The sequence below is a fragment of the Oncorhynchus masou genome, chromosome 22, assembly GCF_036934945.1.
Source record: "Oncorhynchus masou masou isolate Uvic2021 chromosome 22, UVic_Omas_1.1, whole genome shotgun sequence".
In the NCBI taxonomy this organism is placed as follows: Eukaryota; Metazoa; Chordata; class Actinopteri; order Salmoniformes; family Salmonidae; genus Oncorhynchus; species Oncorhynchus masou.
The window spans coordinates 44,594,774-44,607,026 of NC_088233.1; the positions used below are offsets into that span (position 1 = coordinate 44,594,774).

At 44.8% G+C, this 12,253-nt stretch overlaps 1 protein-coding gene across 6 annotated transcripts in view; it reads left to right on the top strand.

Annotated features, from left to right (window-relative positions):
* ptprz1a (protein tyrosine phosphatase receptor type Z1a) overlaps window positions 1–12,253 on the top strand; it is a 69,624-nt gene that overhangs the window by 50,373 nt on the left and 6,998 nt on the right. For 2 of the 6 annotated variants that reach the window (XM_064930320.1, XM_064930321.1), the window contains exons 10-15: window positions 3–129; window positions 3,618–3,658; window positions 3,824–5,879; window positions 8,921–9,059; window positions 11,055–11,146; window positions 11,458–11,543. In XM_064930320.1, coding sequence (XP_064786392.1) covers window positions 3–129; window positions 3,618–3,658; window positions 3,824–5,879; window positions 8,921–9,059; window positions 11,055–11,146; window positions 11,458–11,543 — 2,541 coding nt within the window. The remainder of the gene's footprint in view (window positions 1–2; window positions 130–3,617; window positions 3,659–3,823; window positions 5,880–8,920; window positions 9,060–11,054; window positions 11,147–11,457; window positions 11,544–12,253) is intronic. The other 4 variants (XM_064930323.1, XM_064930324.1, XM_064930322.1 and 1 more) reach the window with 3 other exon arrangements.

The window sequence follows — 12,253 nt, forward strand, 5'->3', positions numbered from 1 at the left end:
AGGGGGCCATATTGCAGGACCTGATGGCCAACACCAGCTACGTGGTTCAGGTCTTGGCGGTCTGCACCAACGGTCTGTACGGCCGCGTGAGCGAGCAGCTGACTGTCGACATGCCGATCGACGACCCCGGTAAGAGCGACCGCGACCGCCAATACGTCTACACAGACCGTACATAAGGGGGGGGGGTTATACTCTGCCATAGCGTTCTGCCTGCCATAGCGTTCTGCTGACATAGAGAGTAGAGACCAAACATAGACGGTTGATCATTTTCAAACCAGTTCCCTTTCCTGTATGCTTTAAGGTAGGTCTTAACAGCAAAGTCACACTTACCGCTAGTGTAGTCTAGTCAGTCAGTTTGCCGATAAGATGCCCTGAAGGCTTCTCAGATAGAGTATGACCAGATTGTGTTAAGGGAATTCTGAAGAAGTTAAAGATGTAGTTCTGTCATGGTTTCTGATTGGTGTCCACGTGGTGTCCGCAAATGACCACACATTTCACACCCACCGAACTGTTGCTGGTTTCCAGAGCCACTTCTGTTTCCCTAGCCGTCTTGGCCATCCTCCCTGTATGACGTTGTTTGTGATTTGAGAAGCCCCCCCCCCCACAGATTCTCTGTGTCTTCTCTTTGTCCAGTTCTGTTCCTTTAAACATGCACCCAGTTCCTCTATGTGTCACAGTAAATGTATTGCGTGTATTGTACTCTGTCTCTGGTGAAATCTTCTGTTCATCTTTCTTTGTACCCTTTTCAAGTGTGCTTTGATTTCTAAGACGGAAGAATGCCCCCCTCAATCTGTTTGTTTAAGGTCAAAGGTTATTCCATGTGTACCTTCTATGTCACACAAAATATAAAAAATGGCATTTTTGTTTTGAAATGGCATCTTTTCCTCCTGTCACAGTAAGAGAATGTTTGCTTATGAGCAGCATTTGTATGAAATGATGTGTTCTCTGTATATCCTGAATTGTAAGTTTATAATAAACACATTTTGTCTTGCTAAAAATACTCTGCATCATATTTCGATGTGCATGAATTGTGTACACTCATCCAAATGACTTGAAACAATTGTGTGACCGAATGTGCTGTGACAATTGTGGTGACAAAACAACTCATTTGTGAACCGTGTTTGTGAATTCATTCATTCATCCCTTCCCTCTCCACTTAACTTTTGAAAAACCCACCTCATGCTTTACAAACCCACTCTGATCTGGCCTGAGGCCTCCATGATGTGTAACTTAGTCCCATCCAGGTAAGAGGATGTGTGTGTGCGTGGGCCTGTGTGTGCATGTGCATGGGTGCGTTAACACTCAGCTTGTGCTGACGCGGAAGTACTACCTGTGGATAACTTTCCCTCCTGTTGTTATTTCTCTATCTCTCTTCCTCTCCCTCTCTCTCACCTGGTGAGACAGCAACATATTCACCAAGATTTCTAATATAGGTTCATACTATCTAATGACTTGCCGCTTCATATACTGTGGACCCATTGAAAGATGTGGATATCAAGCTTCCGAAGATTTTTGTCAAGCCTCTATCCTGGACCCGAAGACCAATTTGTGAATTAAAATAAAGTTTTTGCACCCAGTTCATCAAACAAATACCATCAAAAACAGAATGGTTTTCACAAAATACTCAATCTGTTTTGTGTGTGTGTGAGTGTCTCCTTGTGGTTATTCATTCAGTTACAGTTTAAAGTACGTTTGAAGTGAAGTGTCTGTCTGTAAGAACGTCGCCGGGTTTGCCAATGGGGCCAATATCTCAGAATACAATGTCATTGTTACTAATTGTCAAAGTTGTAACTAAGGGCTCTCAGTTCAATCCGCATCGTGGAAGTTCAGCTTTACAGCGTGATTGAAGTTTAAAGGCAATGTTCCTGCTTTAGCGGACACTGCATTCAAATCAAATGAATCAAATACATTTTATTTGTCACATACACCTGTTTTATTCAGCGTAGACCTTACAGTGAAATGTTTACTTACAAGCCCTTAACCAACAATGCAGTTTTAAGAAAAATACCCGGACAAAAATATAAAAATAAATGTAACAGTAATTAAAGAGCAGCAGTAAAACAACAATAGAGAGGATATATACAGGGGGTACCGGTACAGAGTCAATGTGCTGGGGCACCGGTTAGTCGAGGTAATTGAGATAATATTATTATTATAGTTATTAAAGTGACTTATCCATAGATAACAAGAGGGGGGGGTGCAAATAGTCTGGGTAGCCATTTGATTAAATGTTCAGGAGTCTTATGGCTTGGGGGTAGAAGCTGTTTAGAAGCCTCTTGGACCTAGACTTGGTGCTCCGGTACCGCTTGCCATGCGGTAGCAGAGAGAACAGTCTATGACTAGGGTGGCTGGAGTCTTTGACAATTTTTAGGGCCTTCCTCTGACACAGCCTGGTATAGAGGTCCGGGATTGCAGGAAGCTTGGCCCCAGTGATGTACTGGGCAGTGCACACTACCCTCTATAGTGTCTTGCGGTCGAGCAGTTGCCATACAAGGCAGTGATACAACCTGTCAGGATGCTCTCAATGGTGGAGCTGTAGTTCGAGTCGTGCCTGGCCGTGCAGTCATGAGTGAACAGCTATTACAGGAAGGGACTGAGCATGCACCCCTGAGGGGCCCCCGTGTTGAAGGTCAGCGTGGCGGATGTGTTGTTACCTACCCTTACCACCTGAGGGCGGCCGGTCAGGAAGTCCAGGATCCAGTTGCAGAGGGAGGTTTAGTTCCAGGGTCATTAGCTTAGTGATGAGCTTTGAGTGCACTATGGTGTTGAACGCTGAGCTGTAGTCAATGAACAGCATTCTCACATAGGTGTTCCTTTTAGGTGTGGAGTGCAGTAGAGATTGCATCATCTGTGGATCTATTGTGGCGGTATTCAAATTGGAGTGGGTCTAGTGTTTCTGGGATAATGGTGTTGCTGTGAGCCATGACCAGCCTTTCAAAGCACTTTATGGCTACAGACGTGAGTGCTACGGGTCGGTAGTCATTTAGGCAGGTTACCTTAGTATCCTTGGGCATAGTGACTATGGTGGTCTGCTTGAAACATGTTGCTATTACAGACAGACAGGGAGAGGTTGAAAATGTCAGTGAAGACACTTGCCAGTTGGTCAGCGCATGCTCGGAGTACATGTCCTGGTAATCTTCTGGCCCTTCGGCTTTGTGAATGTTTACCTGTTTAAAGGTCTTACTCACATCGGCCGCGGAGAGCGTGATCATACAGTCATCCGGAACTGCTGACCGTTAAACGCTGCATATGTCGGCTCAATCGGAAATTACCATTCAATTTATTTCACGGAATCTGTAATGCTTCAGCTTTACAGATTGATTAGAGCCCTAAATTGAAGGCCAGAAGAAAAACAATCACACAAAACAATGTCTAGGCTGTTATCTTCCTAACTTGTCAGACTGTTGGCCATAATATGTTGAGATATATCAAGTATCAGTCTTAGTTATTTATTTGTATGAACATACTTACAGTAACCCAGTGAGCACAAGACGTTGAGTATTTAAAAAAAAATATATATATATATATATACACATATTTTCTACCTCCCAAAAACTTATTTTGCTCTTTATTGTTTCCAAAATATTTCTAACGCTCTCATCTGTGATTATTTTCAGAGGACACCCCTGATCCAGATTCTACTGGATTTGCAGAGGAAGTAAGCATAATATAACATACATTTGACTTATTTCATAATGCAATGTGGTGATACTGTCTGTAGCGCACTGCAAGACAAAACATGAATTTAAACATAGGACAAGGAGCAGTGTCTCATAACAAGGCATCAGTATATGTGGTGTGTGACTGTGTCTTTCCCCACCAGGAGGACTATGGACCCCGGGTTGAACCGGGTGAAGACCAGGACAATGACGTGGACTGGACCACTCCAAGCTCTACGACGACCAGGCTCAAAACAACCACTGGCCTACCAAGCCTCCCCTTGCCTGGTATCAGAACAACCACCCCTTCTGTCCAGAGGAGAACCACTCCAGGGTCTCCTTTCAAGACCACTCAGCCCAACCGATCCCATACGTCCACGGAGCCGAGTGTAAGGTACCGCACCACGACCAGAGCTCCAGCAGAGGGGGCCGTCTCACCAGGCAGCAGAGGGAGCGGGAGTACCCAGAAGTATACCACAACAGCGACCATGCCGCTGTCACGCACTGATGACGTCACCACTTCCTCAACCAGAAAGGAGAAGGGCAGAGGGGTGGCGCACCCCGTGACCGTCCCAAGCAGCAAAGGCAGCGGTGTTCCCATGGCCATCCCTCTCCCGGAAAGCTGGACCGTGGCCACTTCTTCCCCCTCCCTTTTTCAGGGGGTACCACCACAGCCTACAAGTCCCAGCATGCCCTTGTTTTCGTCCACTGCCTCCTCCTTCGGCAGCGTTCTCTCGCAGACCACGCAGCCGGTGTTCAACGGTGAGATCCTCCCCTCCACCCTTCCTGTGTGTGACACGTCGACCCCTGGTTACCCCGGCTCCGCCCCTAGCAATGCCCCCACCGCCTGCCTGCATGCCCCTCCTTCGTCTAGACCTGTGTCGTCTGTGACCCCTCCTGCTCGGGACTCCCCGCATGCTGCTACAGCACTGTTGTCTAGTGGTGACTCATTCCTTGCTCCCTCCTCCCTCTCCTCCCCCACCCTGCCTCTCCTCTCTGACCCCTCACACCCCCTGTCTGGTTGGGAGACCGTAGTCTCTCGTGGTGTTGGCGATGAAGGCGATGATGATAGTGGTGATGGCGATGTGTTGTCTGGTTCTTCATCCATGGCCTCAGGTGACCCCGCACTATTTAGTGACACTCCCCCCCTTCAAACTCTCCCTGACTCGCCCGTCGAGCGGGACCTGTCTGAGCTAGCCTCTAGACCGCTCCCTGCAGCCTCTCTCTCCCTGCAGCCTTCTCTTCTCCTCTCTAGTGACTTCTCTCTGTCCGGGGCCACCCCTGGAATCACTGACTATGTCTATGGCAGGCTGGGGGACTCTAGTTATGCTACGGGCGGTGTAATAGAGTCTTCTCTGTCGTGGGTTGTTGATGGTGGCGGAGGGTTCACGGTAGCTTGCAATGGTGTGGAGTCGTTGTGTAGCTGCTCTCTGGATGGCACCTCGTCCTCTTCCTGGTTGCATGCCTCTCCTCACCTCCCCCTGCCCTCGTCAGATTGGGGGGCGGCTAGCCTAGCGCTCTACTCCTCCGGTAGAGACTTAGACCATCTCATCCATTCATCTCTGGCGGGCTCCACCAACCCGTCTGTAGGTCAGCCTCTCTTCTCTTCCTCCTCCTCTCCTCCTGTTCCTCATCCTCCTCTCTCCGGTTCCCATGGTGACCTGCACGTTTCTGTTACAGCCACGCCGCCCCGCTCCAAGGACCGCTGGGTCTCGGCCCTCCGAACCTCCGCCCCCTCCTCCTCTTCCTCCCGCACGGCCTCCCCCGTCACCCCCACCCTCACCCCTGACCTGCAGACGGTAGACAGTAATGTGTCTGGCTCGACCCTGTTGGGAGAAGCTCAGGAGGAGCTAGATGAAGAGTGGGACAGGAATCAGAGTTCAGCCTCGGCCTCGGCCTCAGGGGAGGGAATGCTCCCTTACATCCCCACCACCCCCCCCTCATTCACCTCTGAGGTTGCCGCCTCTCCCGATTCCGACAATGATGAACGCTCCTCTGCGTTTTACTTTGAGAGTGAGAGTGGCAGTGCCGTCGCCACGGAGACGGCGGGGAGCACGGCAACAGTATCTGCGATAACTGCGGCGGTGCCCTGGCCGCTAGGTGGGGAGGAGCAGAGTGGCTCGGGACAGGGCGAGAGCCCATACGACAACGAGATGTCCTCAGACTTCAGTATCCCCGAGCGTACAGAGAGAGACTCTGAGGAGGAGGAGCCAATCGCAGGTAAAACAAACATCCACAAGGGGGCAACATCTCCCCGTACATCAAGGCAAGGCACAGTGCTGCACCTGTTGGATTGGGGAAAACTACAGCTTCCATGATGCCAATGGAACAGGAAATACTCTGGAATTTAGGAGGCACATCACCTAACACACCACCTGTCTACGATAACTAAAATCCCATAAGATGAAAGTGTGTGTGAGAGTTTTTGTGCCTGTGTGTGTGTGTGTGTTCACCATCGTGGCCTTTCTTTGTTGAAACAAAGACATGACTTTTTTTATACATTTTGATTGTAGACCTCCTAACAATTTAGATCCAGGCCGCTCTACTGTGACAGGATCATGTTGAAGTTCACAATCAGTTCCATAGTCATCATCATTTCAGTGTTCTTTGTTACATACGTTCTGTTATATTCATTCACATTTACTTGCTGTGTCTCTACTGTGTGTTTTCTGTGACATCATGCGACATCCTGTAAAGGGCATCAGATCTCTTGCAAATCCCAACTCGCACCAAAAATAGATTGTTTGCCTTAGCAGACCACAAGTGTTCAAATTCCCCATTAAACAGTCAATGTAATTCACAAAACACTTGAGATGGTCTCAGGGCCCCTGTTTAGAATATTTTCAGATTTATGACCTCTTTAATATTCCATGTCTTTGTCATCATTCAGACCCCAGACAAAACAGCTCATCGATAGAAACTATCACCTGCATTTAAGTCTTTGCATTAGAAGCGGGCAGAAAACAGTTTTGCCCAATAGGTTTTTATGGTCTCCACTCATTCACACTTCTTATACCTTTGCTGCGTCGAGAGTCCCATAGATTTAAGCCATTGTGTGCTTCAAGCTTCGAGCCATACTCATGAACTAACCTTTAGTGCATGTTAACTATGTGAAAGCATTTGTGTTCACTTTCATCCTTATTGCCACTGTTGTATAAGGTTTAGAGAGGTTGCTAGGGGTTTAGATTTGTTCGCTGAATGGGTATAAAGATGTTGAAGCAAAGGTCTAGGATAGCGTTTCAAAGTCGACAAGTCAACGTAGTTCAAGCAGGAGCTCTGAATTAGTCGATGTATTAGAACACAAAGACACGTTGGACAATTCTTTAAACGTGCTTTTTTTGGTACAAAACAACAATACATGTAGTTCAAATGCTAGAGTAGTTCGATGCTAACACGTTTCACTTGCCAAGTTTTGTCTCACCTCCATGTGAAATCACATGTTTATATTGCATTTACTTGCTCAACCTTTGCAATGTTTGTTCTTGAGTACTGAGTGGGTGTATTGATTTACTACTGAAGTGTTCGTGAGTCAGTATGTACAATGGCAAGAAAAAGTATGTGAACCCTTTGGAATGACCTGGATTTCTGCATAAATTGGTCATACATATATATTTGATCTGATCTTCATCTAAGTCGCAACAATAGACAAACATAGTAGGCTTAAACTAATAACACAAATTATTGTATTTTTCTTGTCTATATTGAATACATCATTTAATCATTCACACTGTAGGTTGGAAAAAAGTATGCGAACCCCTAGGCTAATGACTTCTCCAAAAGCTAATTGGAGTCAGGAGTCAGCTAAGCTGGAGTACAGTCATTGAGATGAGATTGGAGATGTTGGTTAGAGCTGCCCTGCCCTATAAAAAAAACACTCACAAAATTTGAGTTTGCTATTCACAAGAAGCATTACCTGATGTGAACCATGGCTCGAACAAAAGAGATCTCAGAAGACCCAAGATTAAGAATTGTTGACTTGCATAAAGCTGGAAAGGGTTACAAAAGTATCTCTAAAAGCCTTGATGTTCATCATTCCACAGTAAAACAAATTGTATATAAATGGAGAAAGTTCAGCACTGACGCTACTCTCCCTAGGAGTGGCCGTCCTGCAAAGATGACTGCAAGAGCACAGTGCAGAATGCTCAGTGAGGTTAAGAAGAATCCTAGAGTGTCAGCTAAAGATGACAGAAATCTCTGGAACATGCTAACATCTCTGTTAACGAGTCTACGATACGTAAAGCACTAAACAAGAACGGTGTTCATAGGACACCACGGAAAGAAGCCACTGCTGTCCAAAAAAACCCATTGCTGCACATCTGATGTTCACAAAAGATCACCTGGTTGTTCCACAGCTCTACTGGTAAAATATTCTGTGGACAGATTAAACTAAAGTTGAGTTGTTTGGAAGGAACACACAACAGAGAAAAAAAGGCACAGCACACCAACATCAAAACCCTGATCACAACTGTAAAGTATGGTGGAAGGAGCATCATGGTTTAGAGCTGCTTTGCTGCCTCAGGGTCTGTACAGCTTGCTATCATCAAAGGAAAAATTAATTCCCAAGTTTATCAAGACCTTTTGTTGGAGAATGTAAGGCCATCTGTCCATCAATTGAAGCTCAACAGAAGTTGGGTGATGAAACAGGACAACAACCCAAAACAAAGTAAATCAACAACAGAATGGCTTCAATAGAAGAAAATACACCTTCTGGAGTGGCCCGGTCAGAGTCCTGACCTCAACTTGATTGAGATGCTGTGGCATGACCTCAAGAAAGTGGTTCACACCAGACATCCCAAGAATATTGCTGTACTGAAACAGTTTTGTAAAGAGGAATGGGACAAAATTCGTCCTGACCGTTATGCAGGTCGGATCCGCAACCACAGAAAATGTTTGGTTGAGGTTATTGCTACCAATGGGGGTCAACGAGTTATTAAATCCAAGGGTTCACATACTTTTCCCACCCTGCATTGTGAATGTTTACACAGTGTGTTCAATAAAGACATGAAAACGTGTAATTGTTTGTGTTTTATTAGTTAAAGCACACTGTGCTTTTTATATTGTTGTGACTTAGATAAAGATCAGATCACATTGTATTACCAATTTACACAGAAATCCAGGTAATTCCAAAGGGTTTCTTGCCACTGTAGAAGCTGATTGAGTGAATTATTTGTTGTGGGAGTTGTGTTGTGTGTCTCAATAGTCAACATTAGCTCACTCCTCATCCATTGTCCCCTCCTTATCTATTTTCACCCCACTTATAGATGCCAGTAACAGCAGCCATGAGTCCAGGGTGGGTCTGGCCAGGGATAAGGAGAGGAGGGCCGTGGTCCCTCTGGCGGTGGTCTCCACCCTCACCTTCGTGGGACTCATCATCCTGGTGGGCATCCTCATCTACTGGAGGTAAGACCAGGAGGAGCAGGTGAAGGAGGAGAAGAAGGAGGAAGGTTATTATTAGATCCATAATGATTATATTAGATCCATAATGATTATTATTAGATCTATAATGATTATTATTAGTTCCATAATCCATTCTTATTAGATCCATAATCCATTATTATTAGATTCATAATCCATTATTATTAGATCCATAATGATTATTATTAGATCCATAATCTATTATTATTAGATTCATAATCCATTCCTATTGGATCCATAATCCATTATTATTAGATCCATAATCAATTATTATTAGATCCATAATCCATTCTTATTAGAGCCATAATGATTATTATTCGATCCATTATGATTATTATTATTAAATCCAATTATGATGATGAATACCGTTTCCGCACTGACCCCTCTGACACTAAGCATCATCTGTATAATCAGACAGCTAAGCTACAAAACATGAACAACAGCTTCCTTTCTGCATCGATAGGCTCCACACATACTGGCACCAGTAAACCTCATGCCTCCCAATGGAACAGCTGTGTGGAACTGCCCCAGGGTTGATACCTGTCATATTGTTATTCATCTGTCGCTGAGGATTGGGTCTGGTTGGTCCCCAGACATCAGGGGGCACGGGTGGAGTGAAGCGGGAGGTGGCGTATGCGAAGGGGGGAGGGGGTTGACCTTAAGAACCTCATATTTGTCTGTCTCACTGGGAGGCCTAATCTTCTGTGACACGGGCCCAATCTCATTCTCACTCTCACACACTTCCCCATGACACATCCAATATCTTCACTACGGTTTGATGTCTGGCTTTTCACATGAGCTTTGCTGTGTTTGGGTAGGTTCACTTACACATAACTGCCAGCATTCAGAGTTGCGCGTCTTCAGGAACAAATATATTTTGCCCAAACTGAGATCATAGAAAAATACTACTTTTCCCTGTGGCGGCATACTGACCGGTCGGACAGTGAAATAACCAACTTCTGCAATCCAATCAAGGACACACTTTCAAAAATGTAAACACTTTAAGACATTTCTCATCCACTGGGCTGGAGACGTGACATATTGTTCATGCTTTCTGCCCTGTTTTTGTGTTTTCATGTTAAGCCACAGTAATCTTGGTGCTGCTAAGGGATTAAATCTGATAGATGTACCCCACTCAGGGTGTAGAGTGTTGAGCTCGGGGCTCGGGGTCGTCCAGTGGTTGGGGAACAGGGCCTCGGTTGGAGTAGGAGGGGGAAAGGGCCTGCGTCTCATTATGTCCGACATGAAGGCGTTGTGTCAGCGTCTTGTAAAACGAGTGGCGTGAGGCTAAATTGCTGTAATCCCTTCCGTGTCGCATCCTTGTACTTCCCCTGGTGACACAGTGTTCATTTGGCCACCCCATAGCTGTGCACTTGGGTTTAGCAAAGTGGGTACGTCTTTTAGAAACGCAAACATGTTGTCTACTGGGAACATCTCCTTGATGGTTTTGTCGTCCAGAGTAATCTGTGTGGCGATGTCCATTTTTGGGTAGCTGAACACAGGCTCATCAAAGAGAAATGAATGCGTGATCCTGTTAAAAACGTGTCCGAGATTAGAACATTTTTTTTTTCCTGTGTTACGGACAGATTACCATGTGTTCGCCAACATCTGTGGTTGTCTTTGTATCTTAAAAAACACAACAACAAAAGTGTTTTTTAGGCCTTTCTTGTCTCTGAGCGTCTCAAAAATATATCTACAGTTATTGTCTTTTTATTACATTTTACTCAATCATAATACCAATATTATTATTGTCTTTGTCACAATTTATTTGCACGTTTTTCACCAAATGAGAACAAAGCATACAAATACCTTTTTTTGGGTTAGATGAGATGGATAAAAGCTATATATTTTTTTGACAAAAAGTTTTTTTTTAAATCAATGGCAATAGGTCACAGAGACAAATATAAAAAAAAAATTCCATCTCATCTAATACAAGTTTATTGTTTATTAACTTATATCATCATACATATGTTTCCACAGAAAGTGTTTCCAGACAGCCCATTTCTACATAGAGGACAACACATCGCCCAGAGTCATATCTGTTCCACCCACACCATTGCTTACAGCTACAGGTAACCATCCTGAGACAAGCACACTCTCACGCAATACAAAACACACACACACACACACACACACACACACACACACACACACACACACACACACACACACACACACACAGATAAAAGTGTTAACAAGCACAGAGCCATGTAGACAGTTACCCTCTCCATCTGTCCATGCTCTACATTTTCATCAAGCCTACCTCTGTCATTAACACTACCTCACTCAACATCTGCTTCTGACAGAGTGTGGAGTTTCAAACGTTCATTCTGATAAAGGACTTTTGTTGATCATCTCAATACCTTTGCTCTCTGCCTTTCAGATGAACATGAAGCCCTTGCGGTGAAGCAGTTTGTCAAGCACGTGACAGAGCTCCACCACGCCAACGCATTCTCCCGGGAGTTTGAGGTGTGCTGTCAAGTTCTGTAACCTTTGCTCCCTCAGAAGACAGGATATAGTTTATGACAAAAACACTAGTATTTATTGGTTACGTGTTTCAAGTCAGCTGTCTACCTGTGTTTTGAGTTAATGCTGTTCTGTGTGTATCCATCTTGGCGAAATTGTTACGTGTCGTTTGCAATGTTACACGGCGGCTGTCATTATTTTAAGGTCAGCATGCAGAAACCTTATGAGGCAGTAGGCTATGCACTGTGATGGCCATTCAAACTCACAATCTCTCTCATGCTACATGCTACAGGCCCAGATTCCTCTGAGGAGCCATGTCTGTTGTCCTTACCACTGTGACTTACAAGTGTATCATAATCTACACTGCATTCATGGATGTTGATGTTTCTCTGGCTCAAGTTAAGATAGGTTCAACTGGATATTTACCATTGCTCACCATGTTAAATCCAGCTTGGCATTTTATCAGTGCTGTGTAAATGCATACATGTGTAAATGTTGTCAATAACACAAAAATAGGTTTGTAAGTCAAAGCTAATATAAGGACATTCACATGGTACATCGAGTGAATCTGAAAGCCACTTTTTAAGCTCTGTGTATCGCATGAACAGTGTCTTTAAGTTGAGATTTGCCCACAAACCGTTGTCTTGTTATTTATTTGGACTTTTTTGCTCACCTTATGTCATGACATTACATTGCTGTGCTTTTTGCATTCT